We start from the raw sequence: 25,800 nt of genomic DNA, 5'->3' as shown, positions 1-25,800 counted from the left end.
TTGTGCGCAAAGCAATCGCCGGAGCAATCCTATTACGGTGCACGTACATAGGCGAGGGGTATTAGTAGTGCATGTGCTGCTACAATTAATTTAAATGCAATAGCCTCAATAATTGGCTCTGTTAGCACGGGTAGGTAGTTAGCATCCCGTCTGTCCGCATGATAGGTAATTGAAGCGTGCTCGCTCACTGGAACAATTATTATATTATAATATATCTAATCGTGCATTAAGCTTTGATATGAAGCAGTTGCCATTGTATACCAAGGCAAATTTCACTTTTAAAAAGGCAAGGTTATATTTTTATAATTTGCGTTGTAGGTAACTATGTAAATATCAGTGAATATTAGTCAGCGCAAACAGCAAGCTAACCTAATTTGTATTAAATCGAGTAATTTAAAGCTTGGATGAGTTCAGGGCCGCAGACATTCAAGTCACCCGCAAAATTACGTTTTTAATTGACTAAACCGGTAAAGTCATAGAATTTCCACTATTCATCCCCCCGACAGTAATACACATACATAATTCTCGTAGTTAAGTAGGAGCGCCTACGTGATTATTTATTTTAATCCTCGTAATTTAGTAAACATTAAAACGCGGCTGAGTTCGCGACCGCATACACTCAAGTCACCCGCAAAATTACGTTACTAATTGACTAAAACACGCGACGCTCACACCAGCAGGAATAATTAATTGAGGCAAGGTAGAGTGGAGGAGCCGAGCCCCCACCTGCTCGGTAACTCTTACATCAGTACACCGATAATGGCACAAATTAGCCGGGGAAGTGGCTGGGGGAGGTCGGGGGGCGCTAAGCCGGAACATCCCGGAGCGCAGATTACCGCTTGCTTTTGTAATTAACCGGAGAGACGGGCGGCTTCCAAATCCATTTCTGTGTTACATTTTCATTTGCGGCGCGCTCGCCCCGCGTGCCTGGATTATTCGCGCTACGCTCAAACCGCACCGCTCCCATTGTTTGTATGAATAATATTATAACTATAACTAACCTTATACAAGTTATATACCTATAAGCTACATCTTCTATCCGGAACGATGAAAAAATCGGTTCATGTTTTCCAAACTGAACGCTTGTTTACTTATTCTATCCAAACATTGACAAGTAGCTTCAATTCGGAGAAGTGACTTTTTCATACTTCCAAAGCAATATCGGGCGCGCCATATAGCCGTCAGCGATCCGAAAACACGCAAACAGCGAGTTCAAAAAGCCTCTCGAAGCTGGTAAATATTGAAACAGTAGTGGGATTGGAGACGTCAGGTCGAGGGGGGCTCTAATAGTCTCCCGTGCCGCACGGTAAACAAGAGGCCAGACAAACACTTGCTGTATTAGGCATATTCCTTTTGGCGCCCATGATCATAATGAAATGATGTGGAATATGTCGATGCGTGTTACAGATAAAATACAATTTAAAAAAGTTCATACATATATAAAAAAATGTGTTGTAGGATAATTAGTAATTAATAATTACTATCAAAAATATGTACTACACTAAAAAAACCTTTTAATCATAACTTCTGACTTTATTACATAAAGTGAATATTATACCGCTTGATAATTTTTCGGTTCGTATGTTCATGTTTCTAGCTAGAAACATATAAATAGGTAGATAATTTACCTACATGCTAAATCCACTATCTATACTAACTTTCTCAAGAACCCTTAAGATATTCACTACGCACCCATCACCATTGATTGATGCTAGGCAACTCTAATTCTCGAAATAAGTCGCTGCAGACGAAGTGGCCGAGTAAGTACAATGCACCGCGCGTGTGCCGACTGCCGATGCGGCATTAGTATGCCCCGGGAGTACTTCAGGTATACGTTTTGTTGCGCACACTGTACTTCGGAGTAAAATAATTATTAGGTTACGTTTGCAAGCCTGTTTTGTGTGGTCGCTTTAAAATGTTTTAGTGTATGTACTTAGAAATATGGGACATTTAATTTACTTATTACGATCTGCAAAACAAAGTGCATTAGTACCTATCTATTCTATCAATATTTAACCAGATAATTTATTGAAAATGCCCAAGCAAATTGAAAGTTATTCAAACGCAAGGCATTTTTCTAAATCAAAAAGAAAGCATAGCTACTTCATCTGATGAAATTCTTTGAAGCTCCTTTTTGTAGACTTTGAGTTCATAATAATATTGTTCTATTATCTACCCTAACCATATTGGTTGGAAAGGTTCAGTAATTATATTAGCGTCCCTACTGCGGTTAACTTTCTTCGAAGGGTTCTGTCAGAGGGTTCCGTAGGCATCTGACAACTTCGCGGGGCTTCCATTACCGCACATTCTGCAACTTCGGAGTAGGTATTTGGCGACAGCTTCTATCGAAACTTCCTAAATAACTAAGTACGTTGAACACCCATTCATGCGGTATAAAGTCGCATGATAAATATAGTTAATATTAATTTGACCCTTACGAAGGTGTGCTTGTTTTACATTACAATGCAAAATAATCAAATTTTAGTTTAAGCTCATAAGATGTACCTAATAAAACGGAAAAACTGACTCTCGAAACCATGGGACGCATTGTGAACTTATCAAATCAAATCAAGAGTGAACAGGCACCTTCTGGGCAAGCTCGCTCCATCGTAGGCCACGTCTACGCCTCGGCTAGTCTGTGGCCATGAGTAAGCCCATTCATAATAAAAAAAAAAAAAATCAACAAAAAATGTAGGTCTAGATACTTACCTGTTAATACTTATTAAAAGTAAACAAAATACAGCCCTTAATATATTGCAGTATTTAAATCTTATTTAGCATAAAACTCATAAAGCGTCTCTTTCCCTTTTGAGGCTCACCTTTAAAGAGCTTTACAAGTATCATTATAATAATTACTATTAAGTTGAAAGTTGAGCTATTCCGCCAACCCTGAGATGCGTGACGCGACAGCCCCTGCAATATTCATCGGGCACTTTACACCCGACCCGGCTCATGGCCGGGTACATCGCCGAGATTATACCTACCCCTATCCGGTTTATAATACGTTTCAATTTCACCCGCTTTATCCACCCGAAAAACGATTTATGGGTTAACTGGCCGTAAGTGTCAAACAATTTGTCTGGAACTTCCGTGTTATACACGTTTTCTGTGCTTGTACACACTTAAAGTTAATAAAATAATAATGTACACATTATTTTTAAATGTATGTATTTAAAGTGTCCCGTACAGCTTCAAATAGTTAGCTAAGACATCTATAAAAAGTAAAACCCTTTAAATTTGAGTGCGGGCTTATGTTAATTGTACTTCAAACAATTTAATTGTCTCATTTGTCGACAGGTATCAGCTCTGCAGAGGAGAGGCATGTGAGTACACAACTTTTTCCAATTTAGCCGAGGTTGTTAAAATTTCAACGACGAAAAAATATGCTTTGAAAAATTCCCAACAGGCGTTCCTTTTCCATTTTGGAATGCCAACGCGCAGGAGCTCGCTCGAACACGTTGATTTCATAACAGGGCACAAGTGGGTGGCGCTATGCAAGTGGCACCCCCTACAGGGCTGCCATGATGCAAAATCTCTTTCAAAGATTAAGGATGTCACTTCGCTTACAATACCTACCTACTTCTAACACTCGGGTCGGAAGTTTAACGTTTTAATTAAAATCGGAAGCGTCGTAAAATATTTTTAAGGCTTAAGTTGGTGACCCTAGTGCAATATAGAAGTGTGCTTCACAGTGCGTCGGCGAGGTGTTGCGAATGTCGGGTATCGTGTTACCGCGCGGTGGGGGTGGTGCCTCCCTTGTTGTGCTCGGGTGCTCGCGGCGCACCGCACAGATGTGCCTCTGCCGTCGCTCTGCAAGCGAAACGAAATGCATGCGAATCGATCCGTGCCCCCGCTGCTGCGAACATTGTCTTTGTTCACCTAACCTACTTCTGTCTGAGCGCGCCACAAATCTCTCATTTTGACGTTTTGATTTCAGTTGAGGTAAAACTTTTCGTGTTAGTCTATTTTATGCTGGAGTTTGATTATTTATAGGTACCTCTTATAATCATGACGACACTCTTGACTTTACTTTGTGAACGGTGGAAACCCGATAATAAGATTAAGTTGGTAAGGCATACCTTAACAAGTTAGAAAACTGGCGCTCCGGAGTTTACAAGTTTATTCTCCGGTGTGACCCGATTGGCGCTCGAGCCGCCGATCTGTGCAAACGCGGCGAGCTGAGTAATGCACGGACGCGCCTTACAATTTCAAGTGGGGGTGGGAGGGGGTTACTGCACTCCGTAATAAAGTTTACATAAACCGAGCGTCTTGGCTGCGGCCGGGGGCGTCAGGTTACGCCTCGCCCTACGGACGAATGTTTTTACTGGAATCACGCCGCTGACACACTGTTGCAACTTCGCGTTTATTTGCCAACATCGAACGGTATTTGATGTTCTGATATGTCGAATAGCTTGTGAGCTATGTTCTGCAACTAGGTGGGTGTATGTTGTAACAGTAAAAGAAACTGAATATTAGACCATCAGAAATCGAGAAATAATTTCACGTCACGTATTTGTAGACTATTTTATAGGTATTGAATGGGAAGTTATCTGCCTAAAGTAGACAGAGTCAGCTTAAGGGAGTACCCAACGTAATTTAGTTAAATATTACCGCATAATTTAATTCTCTACCTTCTTTCGAAAGCTCCTTAAAATCTCCCAAAATAATCAACGCTAGGACGGTTACGTCTGGCAATTTACACCGAGATGAAATTGAGCAGCGGCCTTAAGCCTAACAGGGCGAGCCTTCCTCAATCTCATTTGGGTAGCATAATAACCGCGGATTTATTTCCGCCGCCCGTTCATTCGCTCTCAAATCGCGCCTAATATTCAATTTGGACGCCCGAACCACACAAAAACTGCTCGGAGACGGTTCATTACGCCGCGCATCTCGCCTCTTCATCCTCCTTACCTTATCTAAGCCACTCCCCCTCCCCCCCGGGAGCACACAACTTCAAGTGGAAAACTCGCAGGGCGAGGGCCGCTCAACCTTGTTTAGCATTCTCCTCGACTTCTTTATTTAATAGATGATGAAAAAACCCCGGTCCGAATAAATTTGCGTTTGTTCTTCGACATGCCCCGTCGGTGCGTGTTGGAGGTGCTTTAATTAAGGCGGTAGCGGCGCGTGTAAATGCGACTACTACCTGGCTGCGATATGGACGGGCGCGCTTTATTAAAACCTTCAAGTTTAATTCGCCCGTATTTGCAGCTAGCGACAACCCTAGCGCGTCATGTTTACGCGCGGTAAAACAGCGCTCGACACAACCCTCACAATTTATCGCCCCAGACTTTTCTTAATTGGAAGAAATGGCCACTTGTAATTATTAAGACGCCGTAAAGTGAAACAGATTGCGCGGTAGTCCTCTCCGCGGCAGTTAGGAGTTTACTCTCGTTTGCCTTTTCTTTGCGCTTTATGTGCGGACCTAAGTGCGTTTATGTTTTATACTTTTATTATGGAATCCAAGTTTACTGTTTACCGTGGAATAGGTACGGCTCTTTACTGCGCTCGCAAAATAAGTATAAAAGGAGATTATTTTATTGAGTTTCTATTTAATCCAACAGTATTTTTATCTGGTACTCAATCAAATAAAACATTGAATCCGATAAATGGTACGTGAACCGGTTAGTATTGAGTGAAACCATCAGATAGCATAGCTTGGCATACCGTCTATAGATATTGATCAGGCGCATGCAGCCGAAGGCTCTGATATGAAAGACTCTAGTCTAAATCTATTATATGGATCATGTTACGCTTATGTTCCAAGGCATAATAATTAGTACTTATAGTTTACTTGACGGGTACTTATAACTTGCATGAACGAAATTGCATGATTAAGAACTTAGCAAATCCAAATATTAAGTATACTATAAAATATAAACCATCTCCGATCGACTAATTGCAATTATTGACCAGGACCTCACAATGAAAAGGGACAAAAGCGACGAAGATGCAGCCAACTGGTTAAATAGCCAAGTTATTTATTTTTGCTTTAGTGTCCTAAGGACTGTTCATTTTATTAAGCGGACACACAAAAAAGATAAATTACATTTTTCTAATTCTGGAATCGCTTTATTTAGATAAATATAATAAAAACGGAAACCAACGCAAAACATTTTAATGTAAATATAGTATAATATAATAACATCGGTAAGATTTTCGTACTTTTACACGGTTGCGCCGTTCAAGTGCCTGCACATAAATTTTTGACACTTTTTGACAAGTTGTAAACAACATTCGTTTGAATTCTTTCAATGTTTTAGCTTCTCATCTACCCTTTTTTAAGTGCATCTTCACATTGGTCTAGTGCCACTCGATGGAGTGGAGCTCCGGGCAATTAGATGAGTTGACTTGTTTTTGAACGAAATCAATGTTTTTCAAATTCAGTAGCTTTACTTTCTGACCAGCATAGTGGGCACTTGCCAAATCAGGCCGAAATGAAGAGGTGACATTATGCGTCTGATAGACGGAAAGTACTCGTTATTAGATGCATTATTTTCTGTAAATGTCGCAACCAAAGTTCATGTCGCAAAATAGAACAAACTTTTTAAGGCCACAGGAACCAATTGCCTGCCAGACAAGGACTTTCTTCATGAATTGGTCAATTTTGATGTTACTCTCCTCGTCGAATATATGATCTTCTACAACGGCATGGTAGCATCAGGGCCATTGGTAACGTACTACAGCAACATTTTACGCATTTTCCGTTGTCCATTAAAATGCTACGAAATTTATCTTAATGTAAAATGTAGTACAGTTTGACGCTTCTTTTTTTCGATTGCTTTCGCTGCTCTGTAATTCTTTTGTCCATTTTTTTCTTTCTATGGGTCCATTTATTGTACATACTTCTTATATTTTAATCTGTGCCTACTCTAACGCCTGCTGTCTTAGGAATTTCGCGAACCGATAAGTAATTTATTGATTTTAACAGCCGCATGACAATACTTTTGTTTCTGGATTGGCCGGGCCGCTTCCGTGCCGGGATTTTGTAAAATCTTCAAGCATATGATGCTCTGCAAATGTTTTAATAATTTTATTCACGTTTAACTTGGAAAATTTGTACATATTTACGATTTTTCGCAGTGAATACTAGCCTGTGCATCCTTATTGCAGAACTAACTTGCTATGTTCCAAATTTGTTCGGTCCTTCGGGAAAAATATTTGACTATTATGGGAACAAATATGTAGCAATTGATAAATAAGGGATTGTTAATTATATTGTTATGAGCTGTACATCAATTGATTTTAAATTCGCCGATTAAAAGAGGTGTAAGAGTGTCCGCTTAGTAAACTGAACAGTCCTTAAGAGATCGTTTTCCCTATGGAGCAAATTCCTGTCTCTGGTGAAAACTCCAAACGGCTGACCTTTTCGATTAATTAACAGGCGATATCGATATTTAGGAAGCAAGCCTATCAACGCGAGAGCGAAACGTCACGTAATGAACACATGGGTCCGGCTGAACGGGCTTAACCTTTCGGCTGCGGACGGTCCCCATCATGTCCCCAGCCTACGAATGATCTATTCAGCGGCGCAGATACATTTAGATTATGCTCACTGAGCTGATCGGCGCCTAGCGCTCCGCTCTAATCTCCTTATGCTCCGTCTTGATACAGAATAACAGATTACTACGTCGCTGCATCTCGGGAGATTATCTGTCTTGTCCTGGTTGGTAGGTACATTAAGGTTTGTGTCGCTGAAGTTTATAAGTGGTTAAATAAATTACTAGAGCGTAAACGTGTTAATCATTATGGTTTAATTAATTAATAACGGTGTATGAGGGTTACGTTTGTTTTGTAGTACCCATTCATTTTCAAAATCGACTAAAATGCTAATGTTTGTATATTATAATGAAAAATGTAAAACCGAACAAGTTTGTTCACCGCTTTTACAGCTAAACGATGCAAAAAATAGATAAATGTTTATCTGCTGGCAAGCGCTTATTAATTTGGATCATGCTTTGTTATTTTTGCGATTCGAATAACATTTAATACCGTGAGTTAAGAGCTTACCTCCACAGAGGTAGGCGGCGCTGGTCGTGCTCGCGGCTTTGTCCCGATACCCGGATCGCATCGATTCATGCAGGCTTGATCGAATCGCAACCCCCCTCACCCACCCACAACAATACCTCAGAGCAGTACGTGAGCGAATGGAATATTCAATATTTCAAACCTATTTATTCTCAATGCGCCTGAAGAAATTCCTTCATTCTTTCATAAACAATTTGAGGATATGAAATTGAGACAAAAGAATTAAAGTTTCTAAGTTTAGAATCTCTTCATACCTGATATTAAGTAGTAGATTTTGTCCACATCTAGTAGTAGTCGCTGTAGGTTTTCTCGATGATAGTCTCTATTTGTTTTAATGTCTCATTAGAGCCGAAAAAGCACCCACTTTATTTTCTATTCATCAACACCAAAGGATTGATAATATCTCAATTTTGACTATTATACCAGAACCTAATATTCTAAAAGAAAGTGTAATTTTGCCTTAAGGTGGTTCTCCTTGCTCGATTTTCATACAACTTTCTTGGCACCCTAGCTCCTATTATATAGGGTTTCTTCACTTGTATATGTAATGTTTGGGTAGTATATATATTTCTGTCTTCGCAGACGTAAAAAAATACTAGATTATGATTAAATTTATTAAGAAAAAAGCCTTTGAATATTGGTAAAATTTTGCCTCATTGCTTGTTTGTGTGAGTGATGCTTATAGTATCGGTGTAATTCTAACATGGCGACTTCATTTGACAAGCAATCATTTTTAATTTGTCAAAGGTGTAACAGATGGCACTTTAAAACCGCAACACAGATTACCTGTGTATTTTGTTTTATTTTCACTCAATAGAGGGAGTTATATTTAATGCACAAAGCATGTTACGAGTATACCTACTCATTTAAGAATCTCCTTTCTGATATAATTTCATTCCCAGATTTAATATAACTTAATAATTATTATGATTATTACACAATAAAATACATTTATATATTTATAGAAAGGTCAGTCCAAACAATCATTCGCGTTACGGTCGTCCACCGAAAACCCTTGTGAATTCTGCTTTCGTTTCGGTAAATGTTCTCTGGAAAAGCCTATATTTATTGTAACAATGATTTTGAAACTAAAATACCTAGCTATATTTTTCTCAAAAATATATAGGTATGTGGAGAAAAATGTCATCTTCTTGTAAATAAACAAGATTCTATAATATCTTCTGCTTGTGCATAACAATAACATTAGTAGATGATATTTTTAGGGTTCCGTACCCAAAGGGTAAAACGGGACCCTATTACTAAGACTTCGCTGTCCGTCCGTCTGTCCGTCTGTCTGTCACCAGGCTGTATCTCACGAACCGTGATAGCTAGACAGTTGAAATTTTCACAGATGATGTATTTCTGTTGCCGCTATAACAACAAATACTAAAAACAGAATAAAATAAAGATTTAAATGGGGCTCCCATACAACAAACGTGATTTTTGACCAAAGTTAAGCAACGTCGGGAGTGGTCAGTACTTGGATGGGTGACCGTTTTTTTTTTTGCTTTTTTTTTTTGCATTATGGTACGGAACCCTTCGTGCGCGAGTCCGACTCGCACTTGTCTGGTTTTTTTTCAAAAATGCTGCCTTTCACCCGAGTTAAAACACTCTACTTTTCATTTCGCATACGAGGAAAGTAAAATGCATGTGTTTTTTTAAATACATTTTTATAGTAGGTATTTTTGAGAGTAGGTATTTTCAATTAACAAATTGGCCAAAAGTAATTTATGGAATGGGGAGTCAAATATCAGAATGGAAATTGTATAACAAATCCATTTATACCCAAATTTCAATTGCTTATTGTAAAAAGAATAATAAAATCGTACTTGGAATTGGAACCTAAACTGCTCTAGTGCAGAAACGTATCATTTCCTGCACACCTTTTACAACAACAATGACCCTCTTTCATATATTCAGTCAAATTGTGCTTTTTGAAAAACTAATTATATCCAGCCTTTTATGAATGTAGTATGATACCTTAGGGTATGGTGCTTTACGCACACTAGCGTCCCTTCCCCTCCCCCTGACGCAACCCACCCTTTTTGCATGAAATATGTCCCGGTTCACAGTTTTTTACATTTTTTGAGGAAAGTATACATTTTAGGAAAAAAGTGTCAATGAAAGAAATAATCCTTAATAAATTCTTAATAAAAAACGGTCATATTCATTTTTTTTATATGATGCACCTAATTCATGTATTAGCTTGTCAAAATTCGAAATAACATAGTTTTTACTTAGGGTTCGAAACTCATTTATTATACACGGTGTAACATGAGGAAACCGAATAATTTTAACAGCGTATTCCTGATCACAATTAGAGACAAAAATGTCCTATAAACTTTTTTGAAATTCGCCTAGTTTCAGAGTTAATACCAATAAAAAAAAAACAAGTTTCTATTGTTACATAGTTCAAAACGCCTTTTTGATGGCGATGTTGCTACTATGGGATTTAGTCTAAATATCCTTATTGATATGTCAAAAAGTGACAAGTAACACTTTGCAAAAACTAAGTTTTACGAAAAAAAAAAACATTTTAAGTGACAAGTTTACCAATAGCATTTAATTTTTATATACAAATTCATTCATAAAATTAAAAAAAAAACCAAACAAGTTTTTTTTTTGGCGAAATTGACCTAAACACATATTACATCTTTTCCTTTTTTTTGACCTCATGTATACATTTTAGGATAAAAGTGTCAATGAAAGAAATAGTTCCTAATTAAATTCTTAGTAAAAAAGGTTATATTCATTTTATAATACTTATTATACAAGGTGTCCTCAAGAAATGCGAAAGATTTTATTTCTGAGGTCAAATTAAAAGAAGGAAAAAATGTTTGTATGAGTTTAGGTCAATTTCGCCGAAAACAATTTTTTTTTATTGTTTTTAGGGTTCCGTACCTCAAAAGGAAAAAACGGAACCCTTATAGGATCACTCGTGCGTCTGTCTGTCTGTCCGTCTGTCACAGCCGATTTTCTCCGGAACTACTGGACCAATCAAGTTGAAATCTGGTACACATATGTAAGTTTGTAAACAAATGAATTTTAAACATGGAGGCCATTTTTGGGAGGTTAATGAAAAAATTAAAAAATATTTTTTTTTAACTATATCATGTTACATATCAAATGAAAGAGCTTATTGTAAGGATCTCAAATATATATTTTTTTATAATTTTCGAATAAACAGTTTAGAAGTTATTCAAGAAAATAGGCAAAAAATGACTATTCCCCCCTCCCCCTTTATCTCCGAAACTACTAGGTTTAAAATTTTGAAAAAATACATAAAATAGGTCTATACCTATAGATGACAGGAAAACCTATTAGAAATGTACAGTCAAGCGTGAGTCGGACTTAATTACAGTTTTTGATCCGACTCCTACGGATTTTTTAAAGATTTCACTCACGTTTCGCATAAATAATGTTTAGTTTTAAGTTTATAAAATACATATGTATGCTAGTCTGTAAGGTATTTGTAATATGGGCCTTGTTCCCTGAATTAAATATGTAATATACGGAATCCTTGGAACGCGAGTCCGACTCGCACTTGGCCGCCATTTTTTAATTTTTTGAATATATATTAGGGATGTACCGACTAGTCGCCGACTAGTCGGGAAAGCCGACTATCCGGCCACATTTGTAGTCGGCGATTAGTCGGCGACTAGTCGGCAAAAATGGCCGATTAGTCGGCACTTTATTAGTGAAAGAATACCATATGTTTTATGTTTATTTTACTAAAATACCTTATCAGGATGCATACGAAAACTTTTGTTCATATAAATAATTGACCGTTTAATCGTTATCGTATGTCGGTAGGCTGGTGTTTTCCTCTACAGGTCGATCTCAACTGATTCTCGTGTAATTTCATGTGCAAGTTCGACAGTTAATTATTTTTATTGTTATTTAGTTTTTTTTTTAAATGCTAGAACCATGAGGAACTGTTATTGCAAAATTTAGAGACAGACAGGGCTCGTGAGGGCTAGACGTTGCTCGTGAAGACGCTGACCACAGGGAAAAGGTTCTTAACTGGCGACTTCATACGGAAATAGAGCCTTGGAAATACCTCCTACAAGCTGTACTGACGGTCTGCTCAGGATCGTAGAATAAAAAAACTAAAGACTGAAATTGAACGAGGATTCTTGTGATAGGTCTTTGAACCTGTAGAGAATACCTTTTAACTAAGCTAATATGATGAATAGCGCAACAAAAGGAGCAAAACTATTGTTTTTCACCTGAACTTATACGAAACTAATGATCTGGCCGACTAGCCGACTAGTCGGCCGACTAATCGGCCATTCGAGCGCCGATTAGTCGGCTAGTCGGCCAAATCAATAGTCGGTACATCACTAATATATATGTATGTACATAAAAAGTAAATGTTATTGGTAAACTTGTCAGTTAACATGGATTTTTACTTTTTTTTCGTAAAACATAGTTTTTGCAACGTGTTACTTAATTGTCACTTTTTGACATATCAATAAGGATATTTAGACTAAATCCCATAGTAACAACATCGCCATCAAAAAGGCGTTTTGAACTATGTAACAATAAAAACTTGTTTTATTTTTTTAAATTGGTATTAACTCTGAAACTAGCCGCATTTCAAAAAAGTTTATAGGACATTTTTGTCTCTAAATATGATCAGGAATACGCCGTCAAAATTATTCGGTTTCCTCGTGTTACACCGTGTATAATAAATGAGTTTCGAATCCTAAGTAAAAACTATGTTATTTCGAATTTTAACAAGCTAATACATGAATGTGCATCATGTAAAAAAAACAATATGACCTTTTTTATTAAGAATTTATTAAGGATTATTTCTTTCATTGACACTTTTTTCCTAAAATATATTCTTTCCTCAAAAAATGTAAAAAACTGTGAACCGGGACATATTTCATGCAAAAAGGGGGGGTTGCGTCAGGGGGAGGGGAAGGGACGCTAGTGTGCGTAAAGCACCATACCCTATGGTATCATACTACATTCATAAAAGGCTGGCTATAATTAGTTTGTCTTCCCCATACATTAGAACACAATTTAACCGAATCAATAGCATGAGAAATGAAACGGATATTTCTTGTTTTCTTTGCATTAGCATTTTTCTCTCGATAATTTAATCAATTTGCAACATAAGTAGAAGAATCCTCATATATCCATAAATATCAAAATATAAAAGGACATACATTTTCAGAAGAATTCCCCGTGCGACGTTGCCAAATGGTTTAAAGTACAACATGCTCGCAACGTTTGGATGTCGTTATATAAGATAAGTCGACAATGAAAAATTATATTTCAAATCAATTAACTTGATATTTTTGACAGTAATGGGTTACTTAAATAAGAAGGCATTTTTCGCCCGGGTCAACTATGTTCAAATGGTCTAGTGGCTTTTAGCTACTGAGTATAAGTCTAACAAGTTGAACAGCATGACAGGGTTCAAACCACGAACAAAGACTCATTTCTTTTTGTATTTATTTATTTATTTTGTTTCATCTTTTTGGTAATTTTATATGCCTTATTTTAAAAGTTATTTTAAGTAAATGTGTTGTATTTGATTATTTCATGTAGGTATATCATTTCAATAAAATTTTGGAAACTTTTATTTTATACCTGGTCAAGCAAATCTTGTCAGTAAAAAAACCGGGCAAGTGCGAGTCGGACTCACGCACGAAGGGTTCCGTACCATAATGCAAAAAAAAAACGGTCACCCATCCAAGTACTGACCACTCCCGACGTTGCTTAACTTTGGTCAAAAATCACGTTTGTTGTATGGGAGCCCCATTTAAATCTTTATTTTATTCTGTTTTTAGTATTTGTTGTTATAGCGGCAACAGAAATACATCATCTGTGAAAATTTCAACTGTCTAGCTATCACGGTTCGTGAGATACAGCCTGGTGACAGACGGACGGACGGACGGACGGACAGCGAAGTCTTAGTAATAGGGTCCCGTTTTACCCTTTGGGTACGGAACCCTAAAAAGGCGCGAAATCCAAATGTTCTATGAACGATATCCCTTCGCGCCTACATTTTTCAAATTTGCCGCCTTTTTCTACTGACAAGATCTGCTTGACCAGCTATACTTCGTCGATAGTTGACTTCTTATGTACCTATTCTGCGATCCTAATTAGCCTCATGCATGACTTTTTTTTAATTATTTTATTCTTTATTTATATCCTTTGAAAACCGGAAAATAAAAATACTTTTATAAATCTTCCCATAATATTATTAAAAAATAATTAAAATACTGAAAATATTTTACTCACGTAAGTTTAGTTTCGAAGAATAACATACGCTTAAAATAATTCAAAAGAGAATGCTAAAATTATAAAATAAAAAAAAACTGGCATTATCGGGGTTAGAACCATGTATCTTAGCTACAATCTGATTTTTTTCAAAATAGAGGCTACGGGTGCCACGAGCACATGACAGTTAATCGTCGAAAACATCAGTTGCTTCTGAATGCCTTGTAATTCTTAATCGTTGCTCAAACAAGAATTTATTATTTAATTTCCAATCTTTTTTCAACAATAAACATTTCATCCGCTGCGCCCTCTAGGTTACTTTACTGTAACATTACGAATCTGCTGACATTTGACACTGACTTTAAGGTGACTTTTAGTACGTAAGTGTGCGTGAATGCAAGAAATTGCAATATTTTGCAGTTGGATTCCGGTAATAACGAAATGAGACAATGTTGAGTTGAACATGTCTCGATTTGGATGTAGTATTTTTTATAGTTTTCGCACATATCAACACATCTTATGAAACTTTGTATTTTGGGAGAAATAGTGAAAATCCACAATTCGTGCACAGTGACGCCATCTTTTGGCTGATAATCGGCATCCCATCCCTAGACATCCACCTTAAGGTGGTTCTCCTTGCTCGATTTTCATACAAACTTTCTTGGCACCCTAGCTCCTATTATATAGGGTTTCTTCACTTGTATATGTAATGTTTGGGTAGTATATATATTTCTGTCTTCGCTTAACGTAAAAAAATACTAGATTTTGATTAAAATTATTAAGAAAAAAGCCTTTGAATATTGGTAAAATTTTGCCTCATTGCTTGTTTGTGTGAGTGATGCTTATAGTATCGGTGTAATTCTAACATGGCGACTTCATTTGACAAGCAATCATTTTTAATTTGTCAAAGGTGTAACAGATGGCATTTTAAAACCGCAACACAGATTACCTGTGTATTTTGTTTTATTTTCACTCAATAGAGGGAGGTATATTTAATGCACAAAGCATGTTACGAGTATACCTACTCATTTAAGAATCTCCTTTCTGATATAATTTCATTCCCAGATTTAATATAACTTAATAATTATTATGATTATTACACAATAAAATACATTTATATATTTATAGAAAGGTCAGTCCAAACAATCATTCGCGTTACGGTCGTCCACCGAAAACCCTTGTGAATTCTGCTTTCGTTTCGGTAGAAATATAAATGTTCTCTGGAAAAGCCTATATTTATTGTAACAATGATTTTAAAACTAAAGTACCTAGCTATATTTTTCTCAAAAATATATAGGTAGGTATGTGGAGAAAAATGTCATCTTGTAAATAAACAAGATTCTATAATATCTTCTGCTTGTGCATAACAATAACATTAGTAGATGATATTTTTAGGGTTCCGTACCCAAAGGGTAAAACGGACCCTATTACTAAGACTTCGCTGTCCGTCCGTCTGTCCGTCTGTCTGTCACCAGGCTGTATCTCACGAACCGTGATAGCTAGACAGTTGAAATTTTCACAGATGATGTATTTCTGTTGCCGCTATAACAACAAATACTAAAAACAGAATAAAATAAAGATTTAAATGGGGCTCCCATACAACAAACGTGATTTTTGACTAAAGTTAAGCAACGTCGGGAGTGGTCAGTACTTGGATGGGTGACCGTTTTTTTTTTTGCTTTCTTTTGTTTTTTTTTGCATTATGGTACGGAACCCTTCGTACGCGAGTCCGACTCGCACATGCCTGGTTTTTTTCAAAAATGCTGCCTTTCACCCGAGTTAAAACACTCTACTTTTCATTTCGCATACGAGGAAAGTAAAATGCATGTGTTTTTTTAAATACATTTTTATAGTAGGTATTTTTGAGAGTAGGTATTTTCAATTAACAATTTGGCCAAAAGTATCGTTATTTATGGAATGGGGAGTCAAATATCAGAATGGAAATTGTATAACAAATCCATTTATACCCAAATTTCAATTGCTTATTGTAAAAAGAATAATAAAATCGTACTTGGAATTGGAACCTAAACTGCTCTAGTGCAGAAACGTATCATTTCCTGCACACCTTTTACAACAACAATGACCCTCTTTCATATATTCGGTCAAATTGTGCTTTTTGAAAAAATAATTATAGCCAGCCTTTTATGAATGTAGTATGATACCTTAGGGTATGGTGCTTTACGCACACTAGCGTCCCTTCCCCTCCCCCTGACGCAACCCCCCCTTTTTGCATGAAATATGTCCCGGTTCACAGTTTTTTAAATTTTTTGAGGAAAGTATACATTTTAGGAAAAAAGTGTCAATGAAAGAAATAATCCTTAATAAATTCTTAATAAAAAAGGTCATATTCATTTTTTTTATATGATGCACCTAATTCATGTGTTAAGCTTGTCAAAATTCGAAATAACATAATTTTTACTTAGGGTTCGAAACTCATTTATTATACACGGTGTAACATGAGGAAACCGAATAATTTTAACAGCGTATTCCTGATCACATTTAGAGACAAAAATGTCCTATAAACTTTTTGAAATTCGCCTAGTTTCAGAGTTAATACCAATTAACAAAAAAACAAGTTTCTATTGTTACATAGTTCAAAACGCCTTTTTGATGGCGATGTTACTACTATGGGATTTAGTCTAAAAATCCTTATTGATATGTCAAAAAGTGACAAGTAACATTTTGCAAAAACTAAGTTTTACGAAAAAAAACCATAGTAAGTGACAAGTTTACCAATAGCATTTAATTTTTATGTACAAATTCATTCATAAAATTAAAAAAAAAAATTTTTTTTTTGGCGAAATTGACCTAAACACATATTACATCTTTTCCTTTTTTTGGCCTCATGTATACATTTTAGGATAAAGGTGTCAATGAAAGAAATAGTTCCTTATTAAATTCTTAGTAAAATAGTACATTTCGATGCTAGTGCGGAAGGTATGTCATTACTTCACGAGTACCGAGATATCTTGCCACGAGCCGCAGGCGAGTGGCAAGACTCGGGACGAGTGAAGAATGACATTTCCGCACGTGTATCGAACGACGTTTTTTAATACAGTTGCGAAAAAATAAGAAAAACATTGTTAATCGTACACTAAACAAAAGTGGTAACAGTGACAGCTCGGTTAGACGTCGTCTTTAAGTATATTATATCTATGGGCGTTTGACAGCTATTCCGTTCCATTCAGTCAACTTATTAAGAACGGAATTTTCAATATTGAATATTAAAAAATAAACGTGTTATAATGACGAAGAGGTAAGTAATTAAATATGAAATATGTAATATTTTTCGTATTCTTACATTAACGGTAGGTTATTATGCTGATTACGACGTTTAAAGGAAAATAATATTAACACTCATCAATAAGTAGTCGTGAATTGGAACAAATATAAATTTAAAAAAATTGGAAAAGTAAAAAGCACTAGTTCGAGATAACCAACTTTCCGCACGCTAAACAGCTACGTAAAGTAGCACTTTTTGAGCAACTGTATTAAAAAAGGTTATATTCATTTTATAACACTTATTATACAAGGTGTCCTCAAGAAATGCGAAAGATTTTATTTCTGAGGTCAAAAGAAGGAAAAAATGTATGTATGAGTTTAGGTCAATTTCACCGAAAACAATTTTTTTTATTGTTTTTAGGGTTCCTTACCTCAAAAGGAAAAAACGGAACCCTTATAGGATCACTCGTGCGTCTGTCTGTCTGTCTGTCCGTTTGTCACAGCCGATTTTCTCCGGAACTACTGGACCAATCAAGTTGAAATCTGATACACATATGTAAGTTTGTAAACAAATGAATTTTAAACATGGGGGCCACTTTTGGGGGGTAAATGAAAAAATTCTAAAATAAAAATTTTCAAACTATATCATGTTACATATCAAATGAAAGAGCTTATTGTAAGGATCTCAAATATATATTTTTTATAATTTTCGAATAAACAGTTTAGAAGTTATTCAAGAAAATAGGCAAAAAATGACTATCCCCCCCCCCTTTATCTACGAAACTACTAGGTTTAAAATTTTGAAAAAATACATAAAATAGGTCTATACCTATAGATGTCAGGAAAACCTATTAGAAATGTACAGTCAAGCGTGAGTCGGACTTAATTACAGTTTTTGATCCGACTCCTACGGATTTTTTAAAGATTTGACTCACGTTTCGCATAAATAATGTTTAGTTTTAAGTTTATAAAATACATATGTATGTTAGTCTGTAAGGTATTTGTAATATGGGCCTTGTTCCCTGAATTAAATATCTAAATAAATAAAATAAAAAATACATTGTTAAAAATTGTGTAATATACGGAACCCTTGGAACGCGAGTCCGACTCGCACTTGGCCGCTTTTTTTAATTTTTTGAATATATATATGTATGTACATAAAAAGTAAATGTTATTGGTAAACTTGTCAGTTAACATGGATTTTTACTTTTTTTTCGTAAAACATAGTTTTTGCAACGTGTTACTTAATTGTCACTTTTTGACATATCAATAAGGATATTTAGACTAAATCCCATAGTAACAACATCGCCATCAAAAAGGCGTTTTGAACTATGTAACAATAGAAACTTGTTTTTTTTTTAAATTGGTATTAACTCTGAAACTAGCCGCATTTCAAAAAAGTTTATAGGACATTTTTGTCTCTAAATATGATCAGGAATATGCTGTCAAAATTATTCGATTTCCTCGTGTTACACCGTGTATAATAAATGAGTTTCGAATCCTAAGTAAAAACTATGTTATTTCGAATTTTAACAAGCTAATACATGAATATGGTGCATCATGTAAAAAAATGAAAATAACCTTTTTTTATTAAGAATTTATTAAGGATTATTTCTTTCATTGACACTTTTTTCCTAAAATATATACTTTCCTCAAAAAATGTAAAAAACTGTGAACCGGGACATATTTCATGCAAAAAGGGGGGGTTGCGTCAGGGGGAGGGGAAGGGACGCTAGTTTGCGTAAAGCACCATACCCTAAGGTATCATACTACATTCATAAAAGGCTGGCTATAATTAGTTTGTCTTCCCCATACATTAGAACACAATTTAACCGAATCAATAGCATGAGAAATGAAACCGATATTTCTTGTTTTCTTTGCATTAGCATTTTTCTCTCGATAATTTAATCAATTTGCAACATAAGTAGAAGAATCCTCATATATCCATAAATATCAAAATATAAAAGGACATACATTTTCAGAAGATTTCCCCGTGCGACGTTGCCAAATGTTTTAAAGTACAACATGCTCGCAACGTTTGGATGTCAATAAGTCGACAATGAAAACTTATATTTCAAATCAATTCAAACTTGATATTTTTGACAGTAATGGGTTACTTAAATAAGAAGGCATTTTTCGCCCGGGTCTACTATGGTCAAATGGTCTAGTGGCTTTTAGCTAAGTATTGAGTATAAGTCTAACAAGTTGAACAGCATGACAGGGTTCAAACCGCGAACAAAGACTCATTTCTTTTTGTATTTATTTATTTATTTTATTTCATCTTTTTGGTAATTTTACATGCCTTATTTTAAAAGTTATTTGAAGTAAATGTATTGTATTTGATTATTTCATGTAGGTATATCATTTCAATAAAATTTTGGAAACTTTTATTTTATACCTGGTCAAGCAAATCTTGTCAGTAAAAAAAGGCGCGAAATCCAAATGTTCTATGAACGATATCCCTTCGCGCCTACATTTTTCAAATTTGCCGCCTTTTTCTACTGACAAGATCTGCTTGACCAGCTATACTTCGTCGATAGTTGACTTCTTATGTACCTATTCCGCGATCCTAATTAGCCTCATGCATGACTTTTTTTAAATTATTTTAATCATTATTTATATCCTTTGAAAACCGGAAAATAAAAATACTTTTATAAATCTTCCCATAATATTATTAAAAAATAATTAAAATACTGAAAATGTTTTACTCACGTAAGTTTAGTTTCGAAGAATAACATACGCTTAAAATAATTCAAAAGAGAATGCTAAAATTATAAAAAAAAAAAAATTGGCATTGTCGGGGTTTGAACCATGTATCTTAGCTACAATCTGATTTTTTTCAAAATAGAGGCTACGGGTGCCACGAGCACATGACAGTTGATGGTCGAAAACATTAGTTGCTTCTGAATGCCATGTAATTCTTAATCGTTGCTCAAACAAGAATTTATTATTTAATTTCCAATCTTTTTTCAACAATAAACATTTCATCCGCTGCGCCCTCTAGGTTACTTTACTGTAACATTACGAATCTGCTGACATTTGACACTGACTTTAAGGTGACTTTAAGTACGTAAGTGTGCGTGAATGCAAGAAATTGCAATATTTTGCAGTTGGATTCCGATAATAACGAAATGAGACAATGTTGAGTTGAACATGTCTCGATTTAGATGTAGTATTTTTTATAGTTTTCGCACATATCAACACATCTTATGAAACTTTGTATTTTGGGAGAAATAGTGAAAATCCACAATTCGTGCACAGTGACGCCATCTTTTGGCTGATAATCGGCATCCCATCCCTAGACATCCACCTTAAATCAGTTAAAATATTCAAATTATGTATCTATGTCAATTTCAGCGTAATCGAATGCCTACAAAATACGTTATAGATGCGCAGTTCACAATAGATGCTAATGTATTTCATAGTCATTGTTTCACCAACCGTTTAATCAAATATCACGCGGCAGCGACGAACCGTGTCATAACGCCACTTCCACAGATTCAATATTCCAAATGAAATATTCAATACGTATTGCATTCGCTGGTAACGAAAGTGCAATATTTTATAGGTGCCAGTAAACAAAACGAAATGTTCGACTCTCAAAGTGCATTTTTCTCCGAATTCATGCCGACGCTGCGCTGTGCTTGATTCCGATCGATTTTATGACTTAATTAAAAAGTAAGAATTTTTGTGATTCAGTTATGAGCGCTACGGATTAATTGTTATTGGAATTCTTATTCTGATAGTGATCGAAGATATTAAATAACGCCGAGTATTAATAAACGTAGTTATTAAAATGTTATTAGTGTTATTATACATACCTACAGCATTTATTTTTATATATGGGTAAATAGGTAGGTTGACTGACGCGAGTTGTTAAATATTCAGTGATATACAGCTGCGAGATGCAATTTGACTGTTTGCTCGTAACATCGTCACATTTCACAAACATAGCCTTAAGTTTTCTATCACAAGTTGGCTTAAAATTTACAGCTGGGCACTTGGAATTGGAAAGTAAGTAACGCGTTCTTCCAAATTCAAGTAAAAAAGTGTAGTCAGTGGCAGAGCATGTTGTGACCGAGCCAGCATGGCTGCGGTCGCACATGCTCCCTGTTGCGGTCTCCACTCGGCCACGGGGGCTGCCACACACATGCTCTGAAAACAGACTACATTTATACAGACTACCTACCCACCTTGTCCTCAGGCATCAAATAAAGGTGGTCACATTAGCTTGTCGCGCGACTAAACCGACTGACGATACGTACTATAAGCCCACTACTATAATTAATTATGACTATTTCTTTGTTTTAGCTTTGGCTGGTATTCGTAAACGAGTAGTTTTTGCGACCGAGAATCGAACGCGACGTTACAGGAATTCCTAAACGGCCGGATATAAGTTATTGTCTTTGTCCCTTTACTGTGCTGACAGTTTCACCTTTTTCTATCACAGTAACTGCCTCAACTCACAATCATTTCCATGGAAAACCAATTACAAAAATTGGTATTCAACTCGGTGTTGAAAGGAGAATGTTTGAATCGACACGGAGATACGTATGCGAAACACGAAATACTCCACTAGTGAACATGCTTAAAGGAGCGAGTTTTCTTGATCGTTTTGCAGCCCTGCTGATGCTCACACCGACGTGTGTGGCCTGCGCCCCGCATACATAATGGCTACCATACCCCCGCTTACCTACAATACAACACATATTGCATTTACTTCATTACATTCTTCATTTTTACGACATAACCGCTGACTTAATCGTGTTATTGTTAAGCAATAAACATTTTACAGTCTCCTTTTTACTGGCTCATTTTATTGAAATATTAACTAAACATGAATAATGCGTTCCGAGCAAGATTTTCTCAAGCAGTCAGTAATACAAAGAGCCCCATGAACGTGACTAACTGGAGTGTGTTTAATTTTTTACTTCAAGCCCTAATTCTCACGATACTTTATAATCGCCGTGAACTTGTTTGAAATTAAAAAAAAAACAAATAAAAACATAAGCAGTGGTGGTAATTGAAATGGCTGCATGTAATTAGCAGGTCGGCGCGCGATCGCTCGCGGCTCGCTGCACGTCTTCATAATTTATCTCAATTAGTCGCGCGTAATGAGCGGAAGGGCGACGGCGTGAGCGCCTAACGCTTCGGAGGTTTACTCCAAGCATTTTCACTGTTTATATGCTTTTAACGCAACATATACTTTTGTTATTATAAGCATCAGTTAACGATATAATATTATTTGCCCGCAGCTTCTCGGATGCGTCTCTTAATTCTTGGGCATTGTCTTTTAATTTTATCTCAACTAAATTGGCGTATGTAACTACAGGTACTATTGACTTGCTTGCTACCTTTGATTTCTACCGCAAGGAAACCTGCTTTCACGTAAAAAATCACTCCGAAATTATCATTGGCATCAAACTTATAGGTAATATGGTCTTTTTGCGTCGGGGGTTGAAAACCAACATAAGACTGCAATTCAATTAAAAAAAATATACATTTAGGTATATATGAGCAATGCGAACTAAACATATTCTTACTGCTTAATATTTCAGCCATAGACGGTGTAAAATCGGTCTGCGTGGATCACATACCATAATTACGTAGAAATCAAGACCATATAATAAATATGAACTTTAAATTTATCTAGTGAATTGGCATAATTTCGTGAACATTGAACAATCTGCCACCGAGCGAGCCAATCGCGCACAAATTATCTCAGTATACTGGTTGCGGTTACCCGTAGCCGGCGGTTGTTCACGATATTGGCCCGACGCAAGGCAAGGTGCATGCGCTGCGGTTGTCGGGCGGCGTGTTTGACAATGCGGCGGCGGCGGCCTTGTTCGCTGCGCCGTGTTGCCCAACACGCCGACGCCGTGTCGCCCGCCACGCCGCACGCTCCACGCCGCACCTCCAATGCCTTCGTGCTTATCACGCATTTACATATGCTTCACTCGCTACACCGTGTACGGGCATCGAAAATATTTCATGAATAAATTTGTAATCCAATTTGATGGTTAGGTAACTCCGATTTTACGAACACGTCGAACCGATACAAACAAACAATCGAACTAGACGACTAACATCCGGGCACGATTCAAATAATCTCCGCTCCGCTTAAAACGATTAATCATAAAAAAGCGAGCGGGTCGCAGCCCTTTTTCGAGTTTTCCTCGTTACGGGCTAAGACGAGAATCATTAGGAATTAAATTTCCCCTTTCATTAGTCCCTCAACCCTCGTATAATTCCGGACGCGGAGCAATAACAATATAAATCCCCCGTCGCGCCGAGCGGGGGATTACGGCTTGTCTCGACCCTAATTTAGGGCTGCCCCCGCCCCGGATTAACGAAGTGGCGGAATCCGCTAGGGTTGTCGCTGCGCATAAACTTGTTACGTGTTTAATGTTTTATTGACGGGTGGCGAGGGAGCTCTCATTTAAATAAGCGCGTCCCCTTCGCACGCGCCGCCCGCCGGGGTCGCGGCGATCATGCGAATGCTACCACTGACCGCAAACCCGCTTATCGAGATACTGACCCTTCGGCCCACTGCGAAATTATAAACTGGAAAAGAAATCAAGATAAATGCCCACTTACCGGTATCTTGTCCCGGAGACTCATTAGCATATCTTATTGACACTTCAACTGTTAAATCTCGTGTGGGCGGTATTCAATTCAAATTAATTTGCCTCGAGTCTTCTCCAAAACAGGTTCATTACGCTCTTTCAATACCATACAACGCCACATTTAGTACTCAGATACCGTAACGGAGTAGGTAATAATTTAAGAAGGCTGAGCGCGCTACAAATTAATTTAGCTATTATTTGGAAGGGAATCACTTATGAAGACGGAACGAATTGTTTATCCCCGGCATTAAGTCCCGAGAGTGTCGACGCACATATTGCCGCGGAGGCAGCCGAGCCTCCCTCTCTGATTTAAGCGGAGGGATCACAATTAAAGGAACCGGCGGCGATGTCAACACGAGCGGCGCACTCCGCCGATACATTTTATTACCATAATAACGCCACGGACATTTGTCACGCGTTAATACGGTTTATATTAACAATCATTGTGTTTATATCGGTTGACAATTCTATATTATAAATCTAATTATTCTATATTACAAACCTAATTCTATATTACATATCTGTACGTATCTAGAAGTAGGCAATTTCGCCTCTACCAATTTTATAAACGAGCTACCTCTCAACTCTGCGCGACGAAACTCGATTCCGGGTAATTTATTTAAGTAATTTTACAAAGCGAGGCCGTGTGCACCGTATTAAAATTTTGCCTCGAGACCGCAAAGTAGACGCTAACACAAAATTAAAGTCGTCGACACTTAAGGGCTTCGTAGTTCCCGAAGGGGGAGAGTTTCCGTGAAATTTCTCTCGGAATGTCGAAATGGCGGGCGAGTTTCGCAAGTCAACTCAATTATCGTTTTAATTAAGGCGCCGTGCCACGTGACATTTGTTTGCGTGCGTGAAAGCGATCGCCCCCCGCCCCGCCCGCGGCCCCTGCTCCTGTTAATTGTGCTAATTACTCCTGTAATGGAGCGAGGGAGGGTGAGATTGCTTATCGACGACGCTCCCGGAATTTGCTTTGTGTGATAGGTACATCAGCCCGACTCTACTTCTTGTTAGCTGATTACTTTACATCGGATTATACACCTCTCTCGTGCAATAATATACAAGGGCTACGCGTTAATAGGTATCATTCTTTAGTTGACTAGATTTATATGTCACGTACCGTATTACAACTCGGAAAGTATAAAACTGAAACTGAAGTTTATAAAAATCGAGTGCAGGTAGCAAACAAAGCAGTAATGAACATCAATTCTATCGGGCAAGTTTCCAAGCGGTGCATTTGTGAGTGGTACGGAGTATGGCGCAGCCGGAGTTCCCTCCGAGAGCGCTCGTAACGCGGAGTGGCGGCGTAATGGCCGCGCACTTCACCGTGCGGTCGGGCACAGTGCGGGCGGCAGCGGGCGCGGGCGCGGACCACGAGCGCCAGCGGACGCCCGCCCGACAACGACCGCCAGCCAATTTGGTTATTTGGGGTCGGCCATAAACCGATAGCGCGCAGTAAACGCAATCCTCCACTCGCGACTATAAACTTTACGAGTCACGTAAAAACGCGCTCGAAACGCCGACTCGCTACCATAAATTTATGCTAATGTATTCTTTATAGGAGTTTAATGTGTATTCAGAAATTCCTCCATTATTTATGTATACGAATGAACCGGTAAAAGTTAATTTTAAAGTTGTACTGCGTCCCGCGGTTTACGCGAACAATTAATTTTTTGGTGCAAGTCTG

At 37.2% G+C, this 25,800-nt stretch overlaps 1 protein-coding gene across 1 annotated transcript in view; it reads left to right on the top strand.

Moving 5' to 3' along the window:
• Positions 1-25,800, top strand: part of LOC134669504 (protein groucho-like) — an 84,356-nt gene that overhangs the window by 45,839 nt on the left and 12,717 nt on the right. The window contains exon 7 of the mRNA XM_063527094.1: positions 3,298-3,323. Within this exon, the coding sequence (XP_063383164.1) occupies positions 3,298-3,323 (26 nt within the window). The remainder of the gene's footprint in view (positions 1-3,297; positions 3,324-25,800) is intronic.

The sequence above is a fragment of the Cydia fagiglandana genome, chromosome 12, assembly GCF_963556715.1.
Source record: "Cydia fagiglandana chromosome 12, ilCydFagi1.1, whole genome shotgun sequence".
Classification (NCBI taxonomy): Eukaryota; Metazoa; Arthropoda; class Insecta; order Lepidoptera; family Tortricidae; genus Cydia; species Cydia fagiglandana.
This window is presented reverse-complemented; position numbering and strand designations above follow the sequence as displayed.